We start from the raw sequence: 22,972 nt of genomic DNA, 5'->3' as shown, positions 1-22,972 counted from the left end.
AATCTTGCTCAACCCCTCCAGGATCCTCCCATCTTGCTCACCCCTCCAGGATCCTCAATGGTGCTCCCATCTAGCTCATCCCCTCCAGGATCCTCCATGGTGCTCCCATCTAGCTCAACCCCTCCAGGCTCCTCCCATCTAGCTCAACCCCTCCAGGCTCCTCCCATCTAGCTCAACCACTCCAGGATCCTCCCATCTAGCTCATCCCCTCCAGGATCCTCCATGGTGCTCCCATCTAGCTCAACCCCTCCAGGCTCCTCCCATCTAGCTCAACCCCTCCAGGCTCCTCCCATCTAGCTCAACCACTCCAGGATCCTCCCATCTAGCTCATCCCCTCCAGGATCCTCCATGGTGCTCCCATCTAGCTCAACCCCTCCAGGCTCCTCCCATCTAGCTCAACACCTCCAGGCTCCTCCCATCTAGCTCAACCACTCCAGGATCCTCCCATCTAGCTCAACCACTCCAGGATCCTCCATGGTGCTCCCATCTAGCTCAACCCCTCCAGGCTCCTCCCATCTAGCTCAACCACTCCAGGATCCTCCCATCTAGCTCAACCACTCCAGGATCCTCAATGGTGCTCCAATCTTGCTCAACCCCTCCAGGATCCTCCCATCTAAGCTCAACCACTCCAGGATCCTCCATGGTGCTCCCATCTAACTCAACCCCTCCTGCCTCCTCCATGGTGCTCCCATCTAGCTCAACCCCTCCAGGCTCCTCCCATCTAGCTCACCCCTCCAGGATCCTCAATGGTGCTCCCATCTAGCTCATCCCCTCCAGGATCCTCCATGGTGCTCCCATCTAGCTCAACCCCTCCAGGCTCCTCCCATCTAGCTCAACCACTCCAGGATCCTCCATGGTGCTCCAATCTTGCTCAACCCCTCCAGGATCCTCCCATCTAAGCTCAACCCTTCCAGGCTCCTCCATGGTGCTCCCATCTAGCTCAACCCCTCCAGCCTCCTCCACGATGCTCCCATCTAGCTCAACCCCTCCAGGCTCCTCCCATCTAGCTCAACCCCTTCTACCTCCTCCATGGTGCTCCCATCTAGCTCAACCCCTCCAGGCTCCTCCCTAGGTCAACCACTAGCTCACCCCTCCAGGATCCTCAATGGTGCTCCCATCTAGCTCATCCCCTCCAGGATCCTCCATGGTGCTCCCATCTAGCTCAACCCCTCCAGGCTCCTCCCATCTAGCTCAACCACTCCAGGATCCTCAATGGTGCTCCAATCTTGCTCAACCCCTCCAGGATCCTCCCATCTAAGCTCAACCACTCCAGGATCCTCATGGTGCTCCCATCTAGCTCAACCCCTCCTGCCTCCTCCATGGTGCTCCCATCTAGCTCAACCCCTCCAGACTCCTCCCATCTAGCTCAACCACTCCAGGATCCTCAACGGTGCTCCAATCTTGCTCAACCCCTCCAGGACCCTCCCATCTTGCTCACCCCTCCAAGATCCTCAATGGTGCTCCCATCTAGCTCATCCCCTCCAGGATCCTCCATGGTGCTCCCATCTAGCTCAACCCCTCCAGGCTCCTCCCATCTAGCTCAACCCCTCCAGGCTCCTCCCATCTAGCTCAACCACTCCAGGATCCTCCCATCTAGCTCAATCCCTCCAGGATCCTCCATGGTGCTCCCATCTAGCTCATCCCCTCCAGGATCCTCCATGGTGCTCCCATCTAGCTCAACCCCTCCAGGCTCCTCCCATCTAGCTCAACCCCTCCAGGCTCCTCCCATCTAGCTCAACCCCTCCAGGCTCCTCCCATCTAGCTCAACCACTCCAGGATCCTCCCATCTAGCTCAACCACTCCAGGATCCTCAATGGTGCTCCAATCTTGCTCAACCCCTCCAGGATCCTCCCATCTAAGCTCAACCACTCCAGGATCCTCCATGGTGCTCCCATCTAGCTCAACCCCTCCTGCCTCCTCCATGGTGCTCCCATCTAGCTCAACCCCTCCAGGCTCCTCCCATCTAGCTCAACCCCTCCAGGCTCCTCCCATCCTAGCTCAACCACTCCAGGATCCTCCCATCTAGCTCAACCACTCCAGGATCCTCAATGGTGCTCCAATCTTGCTCAACCCCTCCAGGATCCTCAACCACTCCAGGATCCTCCATGGTGCTCCCATCTAGCTCAACCCCTCCTGCCTCCTCCATGGTGCTCCCATCTAGCTCAACCCCTCCAGGCTCCTCCCATCTAGCTCAACCACTCCAGGATCCTCAATGGTGCTCCAATCTTGCTCAACCCCTCCAGGCTCCTCCGTGGTGCTCCCATCTAGCTCAACCCCTCCAGCCTCCTCCACGATGCTCCCATCTAGCTAAACCCCTCCAGGCTCCTCCCATCTAGCTCAACCCCTCCTAACTCCTCCATGGTGCTCCCATCTAGCTCAACCCCTCCAGGCTCCTCCCATCTAGCTCAACCACTCCAGGATCCTCAATGGTGCTCCAATCTTGCTCAACCCCTCCAGGATCCTCCCATCTTGCTCACCCCTCCAGGATCCTCAATGGTGCTCCCATCTAGCTCATCCCCTCCAGGATCCTCCATGGTGCTCCCATCTAGCTCAACCACTCCAGGATCCTCAATGGTGCTCCAATCTTGCTCAACCCCTCCAGGATCCTCCCATCTTGCTCACCCCTCCAGGATCCTCAATGGTGCTCCCATCTAGCTCATCCCCTCCAGGATCCTCCATGGTGCTCCCATCTATCTCAACCCCTCCAGGCTCCTCCCATCTAGCTCAACCCCTCCAGGCTCCTCCCATCTAGCTCAACCACTCCAGGATCCTCCCATCTAGCTCAACCACTCCAGGATCCTCAATGGTGCTCCAATCTTGCTCAACCCCTCCAGGATCCTCCCATCTAAGCTCAACCACTCCAGGATCCTCCATGGTGCTCCCATCTAGCTCAACCCCTCCTGCCTCCTCCATGGTGCTCCCATCTAGCTCAACCCCTCCAGGATCCTCCCATCTTGCTCACCCCTCCAGGATCCTCAATGGTGCTCCCATCTAGCTCATCCCCTCCAGGATCCTCATGGTGCTCCCATCTAGCTCAACCCCTCCAGGCTCCTCCCATCTAGCTCAACCCCTCCAGGCTCCTCCCATCTAGCTCAACCACTCCAGGATCCTCCCATCTAGCTCATCCCCTCCAGGATCCTCCATGGTGCTCCCATCTAGCTCAACCCCTCCAGACTCCTCCCATCTAGCTCAACCCCTCCAGGCTCCTCCCATCTAGCTCAACCACTCCAGGATCCTCCCATCTAGCTCAACCACTCCAGGATCCTCAATGGTGCTCCAATCTTGCTCAACCCCTCCAGGATCCTCCCATCTAAGCTCAACCACTCCAGGATCCTCCATGGTGCTCCCATCTAGCTCAACCCCTCCTGCCTCCTCCATGGTGCTCCCATCTAGCTCAAACCCTCCAGGATCCTCCCTCTTGCTCACCCCTCCAGGATCCTCAATGGTGCTCCCATCTAGCCATCCCCTCCAGGATCCTCATGGTGCTCCCCTAGCTCAACCCCTCCAGGCTCCTCCCATCTAGCTCAACCCCTCCAGGCTCCTCCCATCTAGCTCAACCACTCCAGGATCCTCCCCCCATCCCCTCCAGGATCCTCCATGGTGCTCCCATCTAGCTCAACCCCTCCAGACTCCTCCCATCTAGCTCAACCCCTCCAGGCTCCTCCCATCTAGCTCAACCACTCCAGGATCCTCCCATCTAGCTCAACCACTCCAGGATCCTCAATCGTGCTCCAATCTTGCTCAACCCCTCCAGGATCCTCCCATCTAAGCTCAACCACTCCAGGATCCTCCATGGTGCTCCCATCTAGCTCAACCCCTCCTGCCTCCTAAACCCCTCCAGGCTCCTCCCATCTAGCTCACGATGCTCCCATCTAGCTCAACCCCTCCTACCTCCTCCATGGTGCTCCCATCTAGCTCAACCCCTCCAGGCTCCTCCCATCTAGCTCAACCACTCCAGGATCCTCAATGGTGCTCCAATCTTGCTCAACCCCTCCAGGATCCTCCCATCTTGCGCACCCCTCCAGGATCCTCAATGGTGCTCCCATCTAGCTCAACCCCTCCAGGCTCCTCCCATCTAGCTCAACCCCTCCTACCTCCTCCATGGTGTTCCCATCTAGCTCAACCCCTCCAGGCTCCTCCCATCTAGCTCAACCCCTCCAGGCTCCTCCCATCTAGCTCAACCACTCCAGGATTCTCCCATCTAGCTCAACCACTCCAGGCTCCTTCAGAAACTCATCCCCTAAAGAAAAAGACAGTCACTTGTGTTCTTTGCTATCTGACAGTGTGGTGCTGGATGCCACTCCAATGCTTGATAAAGCTCCCTTGGAGTGGATTGTGGTGGGGCCTTTTCATAACTAGAAGATGAGAAATTACATTTTTATTTCACACGTCCCATTATTATATCACATATCTAGCTTGCTAATGTATGTCACAAAACCTAGCTAGTGAGCTTATTTGTCAGCTCTCTACCAAGCTACAAAATGTTAACTAGCTAGCTAATATTGTTTCAGTAATGTTCTGTACTAACGTTAGTTACTTGTAAGTCTCAAAAATGTGAGGCAACTATACTGCAGAGCACCATTACAGCTGCTAACGTTACAGCTGAGCACCATTACAGTTCTATCACTCTCAAACAGAGAAATGCACAAGAAACGTTAGCTAGCCGCCCCAAGAAAACAATGTGTCATGTAAAATGTAAGTAGGTTCTAAATGATCATAACTCTCAAAATACACATAATTATGTCTATATCTTCACTGGTTTTAGATCATAAATACCATGTACACCTTAGTTATTTATCAAGGTAGCCATATAATTTAGATAGCATAAAGCTAACCCAGATTCTCCATTTACAACCATCACAGCTAACATTAGCTAGCTAGCTAGCTAGCTACTGTGTAGCTGATGCAACGTCTTGGTAACATTACTTGTCAAGCAGAAAACAAGCCATCTCTGCATTAGACTTCAGCCCTTTAAGGGCCATAACTTCTCTCCAACGATAAAAAATGTTACCTATGTTTACTCTGGTTTTCCCCCGAGCCTTATCATTTAGTCGCTTGGCTAAACCTCTCCTTGTTTTGGCCCTGTATCCGCAACCAGTGGGACTGGACACTTGCCTCAGAAATCTGCATCTGTTGATTGCGCTCAGAAGAAGAGGACCATGCCTCAGAGTGACGCTGCTCAAAGAGGGAGGGTGCAGCCCTCCAATTCGAAAACAAGAGATGCGAGGCCATTTGTTGACCAATAGGAAAACTGAAATTCTGAAAGCTATTTTTTTAAGGGCCCAAAGCACTGTTTTTGCATATTTGCTTTGTGGAACATTATCATTCCACTATTTGTGCAGATATATTAGAGACATTTTATTACATTATAATGCCAAAAAATCTACATAATGCTCCTTTAATGTGCTGGAAATTCCAAACGTTTTCATAGTCAACTTACACACAGAGCTGACATATCCTTACCCCATCAAACATGCCACCTGGGGTCTTTTCACAGTCCCCAGGTCCAGCAATGTACAGTATTATACAGAGCCATGAGTGCATGGAACCTTCCATCTCACATGGCGCAAGTGAACTGCAAACCTGTTTACAAAAAATGAATAAAGCAAAGGCACAACCCCTGTCCCCCATGTGACCTACTTGTGTGTATGTACAGTATTTGTAACTGATAGATGAACACACACACTTCATGTTAATGTTTTTAAACGCATGTCAATTGTAAGGTATTTTGTCCATATGGTCATGTGTAGGACCCCAGTAAGACTAGTTGTTGCCATGGGCAACAGCTAACGGGGATCCTAAAACATCTCAATCAAATCAAACATTATGTTCAGCATTTTTGACACGTGACATTCGAACGACACTTCGCCATACAGTGTAGATTTACAGTTACATTGTTTACGAACAATGGAGTACATTTTTTTGGGGGGGGCGTTCTGATGCTGTACGACAGCTGAACTAAAATCATTAGGCATTTATAAGTAAAATTCTTCAAGAATCAATGGGTATATATCATTCATTTAACAGGATGTACCAATCGCAGATTGGCCATTTAAAGTGGTCGTATGCATGATTAGAGAATCATGGAAAGTAGGTCTATTCATTTATTTATTTAATACATAATCTAAATAGTTCACTATCTGTCCATTGTTTTCTAAGCCATATTTGTCCCAGGACAATTTTGGCAATGCAGAGAAAAAAGATAGAGAGAATGAGCAATTGGGTTATTTGAGGTTCATTGAAAGCTACATGACAAATGCAAGGGACATTTCATATAAAAAGCACACAGGTTTTATTGCATATCAATTTCATGTATAAATTCTTCATAACATTGGAAAGATTACATGTGGTATACATTTCTATCATCAGAATCATATCATTTCAATTACATTTCTTCAATAATCACAAGCATAAAAAAACTGCAATTTCAGAATTGATCCATGTTATTCTACAATCCTTTAATTTTTTTATTACATCTCTATGCCACAAGCTTTTTTGTAGTCATTTAAGAACCACCTGCCCAATACATTTGTATTGTATTGGTTGGATGTCAAACCTACTAACCCAACCACGTACAATAAGTGCATCTACAGATTCATTTATTTTTAAAATGTAATTTTTAAATTTAAAATACACATTTTACAAATGGACATCATTATGACTGCTAAACACGTCATGCACAATATATATTTTTTATAAACATAACAGAGGTGATACAACTCAGATTCAAATGAAACGAGCACCCATTTCTTTTCAGTGAATGTTTTGGACATAATGCAACATTGTTTGTGAAAATACTATAGACTGGTTAGCTGAAAACATAATGAAAACGATGAGCGCGCTTCAATGGGGCAGACGTCTGTGTGTTGTGATTCTGGATGGCCAGCAACAATGACAAGAAGCTGACATGTGAATCGTGGGTGACTCGTTTCAGCTAGTTTTACCTTGTTCTTGATACCATGTCTTTGTTTTGAGGTGTTTTGATTGATGACACTTCTATGTTAATATGCCAAAAAAATTTGCCAGCTACTGTAGCTAAGCAACAACTGTAACTATGTATTTGAGAGACAACAATGTGATCTTTGACTTCAATGTGGATCCATAACAGCGCACACTTATTATAGTAGTACATTTCAACAAACTTCAAAGTTTCCTTTCAAATGGTACACAGAATATGCATATCCTTGCTTCAGGTCCTGAGCTACAGGCAGTTAGATTTGGGTATGTTATTTTAGGAAAACATTTTTAAAAAGGGGCGGATCCTTAAGAGGATTTATGCAGCAAAACTGGTATCACCCTGCCACCTGCTGACAAAACAAATGATTACAGTGATTCAATTAGATGTAGATTTTTTTTCCCAAGGTCATCATTATTTTAAGTGAGGCCAGCCAGGTTTACTCCTCACAGTACAGTAAATGTGTTATGCTGGGTGTTAAAACCCCTTACAGACAATACATACATCTCAGACACAGCTGAAGTAAGGGGTGAATTATCAAGCTATTTTTAATTTTTTATTTAAATAGGCAAGTCACTAGAGTCAATACTACTACTTTGACCCTGAGAGTAAAGCTATTTCAAGTAAGGTAGGTTAGCCTAGTGGTTAGAGCGTTGAACTATTAACCAGAATGGTTTCAAGTTCAAACCCCCGAGCTGACAAGGTATAAATCTGTTGTTCTGCCCCTGAATAGGCAGTTAACCCACTGTTCCTAGGCTGGTATTGAAAATGAGAATTTGTTCTAAACTGACTTGCCTGGTTAAATAAAGGTTCAAAAAAAATATTTTAAAAAGTCAGTGCTATCCGGGATCCTTGGGACGTCCATACCCTAGCACCTTAGCCATTTTACATTTCAATTTCAATGGGGTCCCAAGGATCCCGGATAGCACAGACCCTTCAACTAAAGAGTGGAAATATGATGGCATGGTACACTGTAGTTGGACACTATCTGACAAACAACGTCTATTTTATCTATGACGGGGAATTCTGAGACGTTCTTTTCTACAACCACATGGTCACATTTAAAAATAAGAATTCCTACAAAATGAAACCATTCATGCAGAATTGGAGCACTGATAAACTGGTTAAGTTAACTTATTGATGGGATTTATTGTAGAGTAAAATTGATTTGCTCAAACTTAGGATAAATTACAAGCTAACAATACAATGCCCTGGCATCTAACTCACCTGACAATCATAGTAAAGGCTGCAATTTCCAAAATAGCCAAAGTAAGAATTCAACCACCTTGAACACAAAACTCAGCATACAGGTTGCATTGGTTCAACTGAAGCGAGAATCATCAAACCACACGATAGACACAACATTGCAAACATGATCTAAATCAGTGGTTCCCAACCTTTCCCAGTTATTGTACCACCAACTGAATTTTGCTCTGCCCGTAGTACAACTGAAGTACCCCTTCATGTGCATTTTACCAGTAGGCCCATAGTCTCCTCAAGTACCCCCTGTGGATAGACCAAGTACCCCCCAGGGGTTCTAGTACCCCTGGGTGGGAACCACTGATCTAAACAATCTAGAATTACCATGTCACTATAAATAAAAGCATCTGATTTCAAGGTTTCTTTCCAATTTGGCACACTGGTCTTTACACAAAAAAGCATTGAAACCAAGACTCACAATCTCACTTGCGTTTCGATTCACTTTCATCCCTTCAGCAACAAGTAAAAGAGAGAAAAAAATACTTTTTCAGTTGTCACTTGTCTCCAATTGTGACCCCAAAATGTTTACCCAAATAAATAGAATCCACCCAGTCTTTAAATGAAATATAGAAGAAGGTAATCACATCATCTTTGACAGCTATGAAAACCCCTTGAAAAATAAATGCTTGTCAGAGAACAAAACCTTTTCTACGGGTTATTTGGCACATACCACTCTTGCCATGAACGTCCAGGTTATTTTGTACATCATACAACAATATCACACAATTTTGGCCCTTCACTATTTATATATTTATATTAACATTTGAGCACGGAGGTGCCTAAAACGAGACAATACTGTTTATCAAAAAGCAAAACACAAAATGGAATCAAGTTAACAAATGAGCAAAAGAAAATACGTTATCCGCTACTCTAACCAATGGTTGTCAATTTAAAATCTCTTGCTCACCAGATAACTGTTGAAGGCGAGACTTTGTCCTCTGTAATGCACATTATATGTTGGGGGTGGGTCAACCTCCATGATATCATCGTCCTGTACTTTCTTTATAAACCAGAGTGCCGTTTCCTGCGGTAACATTCAGCATTGTGGTATTACTGATTTCAAACAGGAATGAAGAGTGGGGAGTCATTTGATAAGATGAGGAGGATGGGGGGGGGGGGTTCTTTGGGTGAACGAGCTAGTACTCCCCCATTATGTGTTGATACTTTTGCTCCTCCCAACGAGTGAGAAGAGCGCCCCCCTATGGACATGCAATGCACATATTCCAGACCTACTGTCACTGTATATGAAGCTATTGAGAAATTGCTGTTGTAGACTGTGTAGAATAGACATTTTGCTCCCCTAGTAATGCAGGGGCATACTGAAGCGTGACTGTCTCTGAGAGTTCAACTAGAGGGCTTCGCTGGAATGGAGTGGGGTGGTCCTTCCTGGGACGTCCTTCACCCCTCTACACGGGCGGAGCAGTGCTACTTTGATCTCTGCCTGTAAGTGTCTATCTGAGAGGCCCCTCGTACACACACACACACACAGAAGGGCAGGAGCCACAAATCCTCTCTCTTCTCAGGCCAGGACTATGTGATGTTGAGTTCTCCTCCGCAGTAGGCTTCATCCCTCCTCCTAACTCTCTTAGATGTGTCTGAGTGGGTACAAACTGCTCGTCCCGGACGGCCCCCCTCCCATGCTCAGCCAGGCATCCAGTGAGTTCTGGGAGGATGCGTGCAAGGGGTTGTTCTCCGACAGAGAAAGCATCATTGTATAAGCCTGGAGGAGACAGAGAAACAACAAAAAGACACCACCGTTGTTCAGAAACCCTTTTGTGAGTCTCCGAGTTAATTGTTAGCCAATCAAACGTGGGTGTCATTATTGTCAATAAAACCCAAGAGCTGTTCCGTCTCGGATTAGGAGCGTCACTTTAACCATTGCAACATGTCTTGGCATGCAAGAGGTCAAAGGTGAGAGAGCACTGTGATGCTGCTGCTTGGAGAGTAGTTAGATGAGAGGTTTAGAAAAGAGGGAGAGAGTTAATAGCTCAGTTAGTAGGTAAGCTAAGAGAGGGGAGAGCATGTCAACGAGAATAAATACTGGTTGTTATTCACAGACTTTCATCCCAACACTCCATAAAGCCACATTGAACAACCTGGAGTCGTGTTTTGGCCTGGTTGTCATGCATTTTCCTCATTGTCTTTTTGTATTTCCCCTTACCGAACTCAAGCCTTTGGACGGACGTTCAAAATGATTTGCCACTTGCTGACTCCATCCTGGTAGCCCAGTGGTTAGAGCCAGTAACCGATCAACAGTAATCGGTTACTGTTGGACTAGTAACCGAAAGATTGCTGGATTCAATCCCCGAGCTGACAAGGTAAAAATCTGTCGTTCTGCCCCTGAGCAAGGTAGTTAACCCACTGTTCCCCGGGCGCCGAAGATGTGGATGTCGATTAAGGCAGCCACCCATACCTCTCTGATTCAGAGGGGTTGGGTTAAATGAGGAAGACACATTTCAGGTGAATTCATTCAGTTGTACAATGGAATAGGTAACCCCCTTCCTTCTCTCTTTTTATACGGGAGTCCACCTACCTGAGTTTTAACATGTCTGTACAGAGTCTCTTTCAGGGTTTCTGACTCGAGTGAGCTGGTGTTAAAAATGACTTTAACATCAAAGGGGGGCTCCTCGCCATTGTTGGCCTTATGCAGGTCCAGACCGTTGGGGAAGCTGGGTAGGCCCTCCAGGTCTAATAGCCCACCATCCTCCTCTGTACACCATTGTTGGCCTTATGCAGGTCCAGACCGTTAGGGAAGCTGGGTAGGCCCTCCAGGTCTAATAGCCCACCATCCTCCTCTGGACACCCACAGCAGCACTGGGGGAAGGGGAGGGGAAGAGCAGGGAGGAAGGATAAAGGGGAGGGGTAAGGTGAGAGGAGAGGGGATGATGGAGTAAGTAAATAGAGAAGACGGGGAGGGAGGGATAAAGATAGGGACGGGGTAAGGAGAGGTTGTGGAGGAGGAAGGGGAAGGTGCAGTGAGGGAGGGGGGGAAGGTGCAGTGAGGGAGGGGGGGGTTGTCCTCAGTTAGCCTAACCAATACTATCTTGTAACTCGATGGATGTACTTTCGATGGTGCATGCATGGGGGACAGATGGATGGATGGATGGATGGAGATGGACGAATGGGATAGATGGTATGGAGTTGTTGTCTGAAAACAGTTCACACTACTACCGCTGAAAACCAACTTGACTGCTTAGCCTAATGGTTGTGTTTTTGTATTATGATTGTGACCTAATACTAAGCTTATCCTTTCCATCGGCCCTATGCAGTGGTGTAAAGGTGCCTGGAGAAGTGGGTCCTGTGTGAAGGAAAGGCGCCCTGTGTGAAAAATCCTATGTTTTCCTATAGATTTTTCAGATGTACACTCTCAAAGTGACACCCCAAAAATTATTATAATAATCCTTAAACCATTTTTGAGGTCTGGAAAAAATCAAAAATATATATTTTTGGAGGGTGTAGTTGCCCTTTAATTCAATTGAGCAAAACAAAGGCCCTCCCCATTGATACAAATGGGCATTATATCATTCTGTCAGGTAGGCCAACATCATGTTCAACATTTAATTGGGAAGGTTTTTTGGGAAAGCCTTTAGAAATGTTCATGCAAACAGTGGATGATGACTGAAATGGCCATTGAAAATAGCCTACGAACCAAGATGATGGACCAACCTTATTCAATCGGTTTGCATACCCATTGTTGCCTTAGCGAGCGTTTATTGGTAGAAGGTGAAACATCTTTCCTACCTACCAGCTACTGATGTCATTCTTCTGTGAGCTGCACTCTTGCTGCTATTTGCGAGTGTGAATATATTTCATGTGCTTTGCGACTGTGTAGGCTATTTTGTGCATCATTTCTTTGATACGCAACAGTAGGGAGGAAGAAGTGAGTATAGGCAATGCCCACTGAGAAAAAGGTGGGGAAACCTGCACTACATCACTGGCCCTTTGTGTTTCACAGAAAGTGCGCTCTTTGACCTACTTGAGTGTGCTGGTAATAAAATGTGCTGTCCATTCAGCATCAAGACCCTGTCACACACTGAAGGCTCAACACTGGGGAAACAGGTATATAACATTTTTTTTAGTAGGCAAGTCCATTAACAAATTCTTATTAACAATGATGGTCTAGCAACAGTGGGTTAACTGCCTTGCTCAAGGGCAGAACAACAGATTTTTTACCTTGTCAGTTCAGGGATTTGTTCTAGCAACCTTTCAGTTGCTGGCCCAATGCTCTAACCACTAGGCTACCTGCCCCATCTCCCCTTACTAATAAGGGCAGGTAGTGTAGTGCGCAAATTTCTAACAATTTCCCCCACTCTTCCTTACCAGTGAGTAAAGGAAATTCTAACAAAGTTTGAAGATATTTTTCAACTAAAGTAAAGGACAGTTGTAGATATGTGGTAGTCGTGGAGTAGGGGCCCGAGGGCACACAGTGTGTTGTGAAAGGAACTAGGAACTAATGGGGATCCATAATAAATCCCAGGAAGAGTAGCTGCTGCCTTGGCAGGAACTAATGGAGATCCATAATAAACCCCAGGAAGAGTAGCTGCTGCCTTGGCAGGAACTAATGGGGATCCATAATAAACCCCAGGAAGAGTAGCTTCTGCCTTGGCAGGAACTAATGGGGATCCATAATAAACCCCAGAAATACTAGCTGCTGCCTTGGCAGGAACTAATGGGGATCCATAATAAACCCCAGAAAGAGTAGCTGCTGCCTTGACAGGAACTAATGGAGATCCATAATAAATACACATACAGTAATGTTATGGGTAAAGTAGGAATCCCAGGTTTCAATAGACAATAAGATATTCATGTTTTAAGAAAAGAGTATGTATTTCTAAAAAAATTGTATTTGTCACATGCTACGAATACAACAGGTGTAGGTAGACCTTACGGTGAAGTGCTGAATACAACAGGTGTAGGTAGACCTTACGGTGAAATGCTGAATACAACAGGTGTAGGTAGACCTTACGGTGAAATGCTGAATACAACAGGTGTAGGTAGACCTTACGGTGAAATGCTGAATACAACAGGTGTAGGTAGACCTTACGGTGAAATGCTGAATATAACAGGTTTAGGTAGACCTTACGGTGAAATGCTGAATACAACAGGTGTAGGTAGACCTTACGGTGAAATGCTTATTTACAAGCCCTTAACCAACAATGCAGGTCTAAGAAAGAAAAAATATGGAAAAAATGAATAAAAGTAATAAATAATTAAAGAGCAGCAGTAAAATAACAATAGCGAGGCTATATACAGGGGGTACCGGTACAGAGTCAATGTGTGGGGGCACTGATTAGTCAAGGTAATTGAAGATATATGTACATGTAGGTGGAGTTATTGGGGGAGGGGGGAAATACAAATAGTCTGGGTGGCAATTTGATTAGATGTTCAGGAGTCTTATGGCTTGGAGGTAGAAGCTGTTTAGAAGCCTCTTGGACCTAGACTTGGCGCTCAGGTACCGCTTGCCGTGCGGTAGCAGAGAGAACAGTCTATGACTAGGTTGGCTGGAGTATTTGACAATTTTTAGGGCCTTCCTCTGACACCGCCTGGTATAGAGGTCCTGGATGGCAGGAAGCTTGGCCCTGGTGATGTATTGGGCCGTACACTACCCTCTGTAGAGGCTTGCGGTGATGCAACCAGTCAGGTGGCTCTTAATGGTGCAGCTGTAGAACCTTTAGATTTTTTTTGCAATGAATGAATGGAAGCTGATCTTTTTTTGTTTTTACTGCGCTAGTCTTGGCTGTCCGAGACCGAGTCAAGACCAAGTAAAATCTTCCTGACACCAAGACAAGACCAAGTAAAATATTCCTGACAGCAAGACAAGACCAAGTAAAATATTCCTGACACCAAGACAAGACAAAGTAAAATCTTTCTGACACCAAGACAAGACCAAGACACTCTATGTGAACTTGAGACAGGTACAACACTGACCGACACTGATGGGGACAGAAAGACAGAAAGACAGGCACAACACTGACCGACACTGATATGGACAGAAAGACAGGTACAACACTGATCGACACTGATAGGGACAGAAAGACAGGTACAACACTGACCGACACTGATAGGGACAGAAAGACAGAAAGACAGGTACAACACTGACCGACACTGATAGGGACAGAAAGACAGGTACAACACTGACCGACACTGATAGGGACAGAAAGACAGGTACAAAACTGACAGACACTGATAGGGACAGAAAGATAGGTACAACACTGATCGACACTGATAGGGACAGAAAGACAGAAAGACAGGTACAACACTTACCGACACTGATAGGGACAGAAAGACAGGTCCAACACTGACCGACACTGATAGGGACAGAAAGACAGGTACAACACTGACCGACACTGATAGGGACAGAAAGACAGGTACAACACTGACCGACACTGAGAGGGACAGAAAGACAGGTACAACACTAACTGACACTGATCGGGACAGAAAGACAGAAAGACAGGTACAACACTGACCGACACTGATAGGGACAGAAAGACAGGTACAACACTGACCAACACTGATAGGGACAGAAAGACAGGTACAACACTGACCGACACTGATAGGGACAGAAAGACAGGTACAACACTGACCGACACTGATGGGGACAGAAAGACAGAAAGACAGGTACAACACTGACCGACACTGATAGGGACAGAAAGACAGGTACAACACTGACCGACACTGATAGGGACAGAAAGACAGGTACAAAACTGACAGACACTGATAGGGACAGAAAGATAGGTACAACACTGACCGACACTGATAGGGACAGAAAGACAGAAAGACAGGTACAACACTGACCGACAATGATAGGGACAGAAAGATAGAAAGACAGGTACAACACTGACCGACACTGATAGGGACAGAAAGACAGGTACAACACTGACCGACACTGAGAGGGACAGAAAGACAGGTACAACACTAACTGACACTGATCGGGACAGAAAGACAGAAAGACAGGTACAACACTGACCGACACTGATAGGGACAGAAAGACAGGTACAACACTGACCAACACTGATAGGGACAGAAAGACAGGTACAACACTGACCGACACTGATAGGGACAGAAAGACAGGTACAAAACTGACAGACACTGATAGGGACAGAAAGATAGGTACAACACTGACCAACACTGATTGGGACAGAAAGACAGAAAGACAGGTACAACACTGACCGACAATGATAGGGACAGAAAGACAGGTACAAAACTGACCAACACTGATAGAGACAGAAAGATAGAAAGACAGGTACAACACTGACCGACACTGATAGGGACAGAAAGACAGGTACAACACTGACCAACACTGATAGGGACAGAAAGACATGTACAGAACTGACCGACACTGATAAGGACAGAAAGACAGGTACAACACTGACCGACACTGATAGGGACAGAAAGACAGGTACAACACTGACCGACACTGACAGGGACAGAAAGACAGGTACAACACTGACCGACACTGATAGGGACAGAAAGACAGGTACAACACTGACCGACACTGATAGGGACAGAAAGACAGGTACAAAACTGACAGACACTGATAGGGACAGAAAGATAGGTACAACACTGACCGACACTGATAGGGACAGAAAGACAGAAAGACAGGTACAACACTGACCGACAATGATAGGGACAGAAAGATAGAAAGACAGGTACAACACTGACCGACACTGATAGGGACAGAAAGACAGGTACAACACTGACCGACACTGAGAGGGACAGAAAGACAGGTACAACACTAACTGACACTGATCGGGACAGAAAGACAGAAAGACAGGTACAACACTGACCGACACTGATAGGGACAGAAAGACAGGTACAACACTGACCAACACTGATAGGGACAGAAAGACAGGTACAACACTGACCGACACTGATAGGGACAGAAAGACAGGTACAAAACTGACAGACACTGATAGGGACAGAAAGATAGGTACAACACTGACCAACACTGATTGGGACAGAAAGACAGAAAGACAGGTACAACACTGACCGACAATGATAGGGACAGAAAGACAGGTACAAAACTGACCAACACTGATAGAGACAGAAAGATAGAAAGACAGGTACAACACTGACCGACACTGATAGGGACAGAAAGACAGGTACAACACTGACCAACACTGATAGGGACAGAAAGACATGTACAGAACTGACCGACACTGATAAGGACAGAAAGACAGGTACAACACTGACCGACACTGATAGGGACAGAAAGACAGGTACAACACTGACCGACACTGACAGGGACAGAAAGACAGGTACAACACTGACCGACACTGATAGGGACAGAAAGACAGGAAGACAGGTACAACACTGACCGACACTGATAGGGACAGAAAGACAGGTACAACACTGACCGACACTGATAGGGACAGAAAGACAGGTACAAAACTGACCGACACTGATAGGGACAGAAAGACAGGTACAACACTGACCGACACTGATAGGGACAGAAAGACAGAAAAACAGGTACAACACTGACCGACACTGATAGGGACAGAAATACAGGTACAACACTGACCGACACTGAGAGGGACAGAAAGACAGGCACAAAACTGACAGACACTGATAGGGACAGAAAGATAGGTACAACACTGACCGACACTGATAGGGACAGAAAGACAGGAAGACAGGTACAACACTGACCGACACTGATAGGGACAGAAAGACAGGTACAACACTGACCGACACTGATAGGGACAGAAAGACAGAAAAACAGGTACAACACTGACCGACACTGATAGGGACAGAAAGACAGGTACAACACTGACCGACACTGATAGGGACAGAAAGACAGAAAAACAGGTACAACACTGACCGACACTGATAGGGACAGAAAGACAGGTACAACACTGACCGACACTGAGAGGGACAGAAAGACAGGCACAAAACTGACAGACACTGATAGGGACAGAAAGATAGGTACAACACTGACCGACACTGATAGGGACAGAAAGACAGGAAGACAGGTACAACACTGACCGACACTGATAGGGACAGAAAGACAGGTACAACACTGACCGACACTGATAGGGACAGAAAGACAGGTACAACACTGAACGACACTGATAGGGACAGAAAGACAGAAAGACAGGTACAACAATGACCGAGACTGATAGGGACAGAACGACAGGTACAACACTGACCGACACTGATAGGGACAGAAAGACAGGTACAACACTGACCGACACTGATAGGGACAGAAAGACAGGTACAAAACTGACAGACACTGATAGGGACAGAAAGATAGGTACAACACTGACCAACACTGATTGGGACAGAAAGACAGAAAGACAGGTACAACACTGACCGACAATGATAGGGACAGAAAGACAGGTACAAAACTGACCGACACTGATTGAGACAGAAAGATAGAAAGACAGGTACAACACTGACCGACACTGATAGGGACAGAAAGACAGGTACAACACTGACCGACACTGATAGGGACAGAAAGACATGTACAGACACTGACCGACACTGATAGGGACAGAAAGACAGGTACAACACTGACCGACACTGATAGGGACAGAGGAAGACAGGTACAACACTGACCGACACTGATAGGGACAGAAAGACAGGTACAACACTGACCGACACTGATAGGGACAGAAAGACAGGTACAAAACTGACCGACACTGATAGGGACAGAAATACAGGTACAACACTGACCGACACTGATAGGGACAGAAAGACAGAAAAACAGGTACAACACTGACCGACACTGATAGGGACAGAAAGAGACACCGATAGGGACAGAAAGACATAAAGACAGGTACAACACTGACCGACACTGATAGGGACAGAAAGACAGGTACAACACTGACCGACACTGATAGGGACAGAAAGACAGGTACAACACTGAACGACACTGATAGGGACAGAAAGACAGAAAGACAGTTACAACAATGACCGAGACTGATAGGGACAGAAAGACATAAAGACAGGTACAACACTGACCGACACTGATAGGGACAGAAAGACAGGTACAACACTGACCGACACTGATAGGGACAGAAAGACAGGTCCAACACTGACCGACACTGAGAGGGACAGAAAGACAGGTACAACACTAACTGACACTGATCGGGACAGAAAGACAGAAAGACAGGTACAACACTGACCGACACTGATAGGGACAGAAAGACAGGTACAACACTGACCAACACTGATAGGGACAGAAAGACAGGTACAACACTGACCGACACTGATAGGGACAGAAAGACAGGTACAACACTGACCGACACTGATGGGGACAGAAAGACAGAAAGACAGGTACAACACTGACCGACACTGATAGGGACAGAAAGACAGGTACAAAACTGACCGACACTGATAGGGACAGAAAGACAGGTACAACACTGACCGACACTGATGGGGACAGAAAGACAGAAAGACAGGTACAACACTGACCGACACTGATAGGGACAGAAAGACAGGTACAAAACTGACCGACACTGATAGGGACAGAAAGACAGGTACAACACTGACCGACACTGATAGGGACAGAAAGACAGAAAAACAGGTACAACACTGACCGACACTGATAGGGACAGAAATACAGGTACAACACTGACCGACACTGAGAGGGACAGAAAGACAGGCACAAAACTGACAGACACTGATAGGGACAGAAAGATAGGTACAATACTGACCGACACTGATAGGGACAGAAAGACAGGAAGACAGGTACAACACTGACCGACACTGATAGGGACAGAAAGACAGGTACAACACTGACCGACACTGATAGGGACAGAAAGACAGGTACAACACTGACCGACACTGATAGGGACAGAAAGACAGAAAGACAGGTACAACAATGACCGAGACTGATAGGGACAGAACGACAGGTACAACACTGACCGACACTGATAGGGACAGAAAGACAGGTACAACACTGACCGACACTGATAGGGACAGAAAGACAGGTACAAAACTGACAGACACTGATAGGGACAGAAAGATAGGTACAACACTGACCAACACTGATTGGGACAGAAAGACAGAAAGACAGGTACAACACTGACCGACAATGATAGGGACAGAAAGACAGGTACAAAACTGACCGACACTGATAGAGACAGAAAGATAGAAAGACAGGTACAACACTGACCGACACTGATAGGGACAGAAAGACAGGTACAACACTGACCGACACTGATAGGGACAGAAAGACATGTACAGAACTGACCGACACTGATAAGGACAGAAAGACAGGTACAACACTGACCGACACTGATAGGGACAGAAAGACAGGTACAACACTGACCGACACTGACAGGGACAGAAAGACAGGTACAACACTGACCGACACTGATAGGGACAGAAAGACAGGAAGACAGGTACAACACTGACCGACACTGATAGGGACAGAAAGACAGGTACAACACTGACCGACACTGATAGGGACAGAAAGACAGGTACAAAACTGACCGACACTGATAGGGACAGAAATACAGGTACAACACTGACCGACACTGATAGGGACAGAAAGACAGAAAAACAGGTACAACACTGACCGACACTGATAGGGACAGAAAGACAGGTACAACACTGACCGACACTGAGAGGGACAGAAAGACAGGCACAAAACTGACAGACACTGATAGGGACAGAAAGATAGGTACAACACTGACCGACACCGATAGGGACAGAAAGACATAAAGACAGGTACAACACTGACCGACACTGATAGGGACAGAAAGACAGGTACAACACTGACCGACACTGATAGGGACAGAAAGACAGGTACAACACTGAACGACACTGATAGGGACAGAAAGACAGAAAGACAGTTACAACAATGACCGAGACTGATAGGGACAGAAAGACATAAAGACAGGTACAACACTGACCGACACTGATAGGGACAGAAAGACAGGTACAACACTGACCGACACTGATAGGGACAGAAAGACAGGTCCAACACTGACCGACACTGATAGGGACAGAAAGACAGGTACAACACTGACCGACACTGATAGGGACAGAAAGACAGGTACAACACTGACCGACACTGAGAGGGACAGAAAGACAGGTACAACACTAACTGACACTGATCGGGACAGAAAGACAGAAAGACAGGTACAACACTGACCGACACTGATAGGGACAGAAAGACAAGTACAACACTGACCAACACTGATAGGGACAGAAAGACAGGTACAACACTGACCGACACTGATAGGGACAGAAAGACAGGTACAACACTGACCGACACTGATGGGGACAGAAAGACAGAAAGACAGGTACAACACTGACCGACACTGATAGGGACAGAAAGACAGGTACAACACTGACCGACACTGATAGGGACAGAAAGACAGGTACAAAACTGACAGACACTGATAGGGACAGAAAGATAGGTACAACACTGACCGACACTGATAGGGACAGAAAGACAGAAAGACAGGTACAACACTGACCGACAATGATAGGGACAGAAAGATAGAAAGACAGGTACAACACTGACCGACACTGATAGGGACAGAAAGACAGGTACAACACTGACCGACACTGATAGGGACAGAAAGACAGAAAGACAGGTACAACACTGACCGACACTGATAGGGACAGAAAGACAGGTACAACACTGACCGACACTGATAGGGACAGAAAGACAGGTACAAAACTGACAGACACTGATAGGGACAGAAAGATAGGTACAACACTGACCGACACAGATAGGGACAGAAAGACAGAAAGACAGGTACAACACTGACCGACAATGATAGGGACAGAAAGACAGGTACAACACTGACCGACAATGATAGGGACAGAAAGACAGGTACAACACTGACCGACACTGATAGGGACAGGAAGACAGGTACAACACTGAACGACACTGATAGGGACAGAAAGACAGGTACAACACTGACGGACACTGAGAGGGACATAAAGACAGGTGCAACACTAACTGACACTGATCGGGACAGAAAGACAGGTACAACACTGACCGACACTGATAGGGACAGAAAGACAGGTACAACACTGACCAACACTGATAGGGACAGAAAGACATGTACAACACTGACCGACACTGATAGGGAGAGAAAGACAGGTACAACACTGGCCGACACTGATGGGGACAGAAAGACAGAAAGACAGGTACAACAATGACCGAGACTGATAGGGACAGAAAGACATAAAGACAGGTACAACACTGACCGACACTGATAGGGACAGAAAGACAGGTACAACACTGACCGACACTGATAGGGACAGAAAGACAGGTCCAACACTGACCGACACTGAGAGGGACAGAAAGACAGGTACAACACTAACTGACACTGATCGGGACAGAAAGACAGAAAGACAGGTACAACACTGACCGACACTGATAGGGACAGAAAGACAGGTACAACACTGACCAACACTGATAGGGACAGAAAGACAGGTACAACACTGACCGACACTGATAGGGACAGAAAGACAGGTACAACACTGACCGACACTGATGGGGACAGAAAGACAGGACAGAAAGACAGGTACAACACTGACCGACACTGATAGGGACAGAAAGACAGGTACAAAACTGACCGACACTGATAGGGACAGAAAGACAGGTACAACACTGACCGACACTGATGGGGACAGAAAGACAGAAAGACAGGTACAACACTGACCGACACTGATAGGGACAGAAAGACAGGTACAACACTGACCGACACTGATAGGGACAGAAAGACAGGTACAACACTGACCGACACTGATAGGGACAGAAAGACAGAAAAACAGGTACAACACTGACCGACACTGATAGGGACAGAAAGACAGGTACAACACTGACCGACACTGATAGGGACAGAAAGACAGGTACAAAACTGACAGACACTGATAGGGACAGAAAGATAGGTACAACACTGACCGACACTGATAGGACAGAAAGACAGACAGGTACAACACTGAGACAATGATAGGGACAGAAAGACAGGTACAACACTGACCGACACTGATAGGGACAGAAAGACAGGTACAACACTGACCGACACTGATAGGGACAGAAAGACAGGTACAACACTGAACGACACTGATAGGGTACAACACAGACAAAGGGACAGAAAGACAGGTACAACAATGACCGACCGACTGATAGGGACAGAAAGACAGGTACAACACTGACCGACACTGATAGGGACAGAAAGACAGGTACAACACTGACCGACACTGATAGGGACAGAAAGACAGGTACAAAACTGACAGACACTGATAGGGACAGAAAGATAGGTACAACACTGACCAACACTGATTGGGACAGAAAGACAGAAAGACAGGTACAACACTGACCGACAATGATAGGGACAGAAAGACAGGTACAAAACTGACCGACACTGATAGAGACAGAAAGATAGAAAGACAGGTACAACACTGACCGACACTGATAGGGACAGAAAGACAGGTACAACACTGACCGACACTGATAGGGACAGAAAGACATGTACAGAACTGACCGACACTGATAAGGACAGAAAGACAGGTACAACACTGACCGACACTGATAGGGACAGAAAGACAGGTACAACACTGACCGACACTGACAGGGACAGAAAGACAGGTACAACACTGACCGACACTGATAGGGACAGAAAGACAGGAAGACAGGTACAACACTGACCGACACTGATAGGGACAGAAAGACAGGTACAACACTGACCGACACTGATAGGGACAGAAAGACAGGTACAACACTGACCGACACTGATAGGGACAGAAAGACAGGTACAACACTGACCGACACTGATAGGGACAGAAAGA

General features: G+C 46.6%; 1 protein-coding gene across 1 annotated transcript in view; it reads right to left on the bottom strand.

Moving 5' to 3' along the window:
• Positions 1 to 9,800: 9,800 nt before the first annotated feature.
• The window catches only part of LOC139367576 (histone-lysine N-methyltransferase PRDM16-like), a 103,265-nt gene continuing 90,093 nt past the window's right edge, over positions 9,801 to 22,972 (bottom strand). Inside the window, exons 14-15 of the mRNA XM_071105830.1 lie at positions 10,749 to 10,933; positions 9,801 to 9,935 (exon numbers count right to left, since the gene is read on the bottom strand). Of these exons, the coding sequence (XP_070961931.1) occupies positions 9,801 to 9,935; positions 10,749 to 10,933 (320 nt within the window). The remainder of the gene's footprint in view (positions 9,936 to 10,748; positions 10,934 to 22,972) is intronic.

The sequence above is a fragment of the Oncorhynchus clarkii genome, chromosome 16 (assembly GCF_045791955.1).
Source record: "Oncorhynchus clarkii lewisi isolate Uvic-CL-2024 chromosome 16, UVic_Ocla_1.0, whole genome shotgun sequence".
NCBI classification, from domain to species: domain Eukaryota; kingdom Metazoa; phylum Chordata; class Actinopteri; order Salmoniformes; family Salmonidae; genus Oncorhynchus; species Oncorhynchus clarkii.
This window is presented reverse-complemented; position numbering and strand designations above follow the sequence as displayed.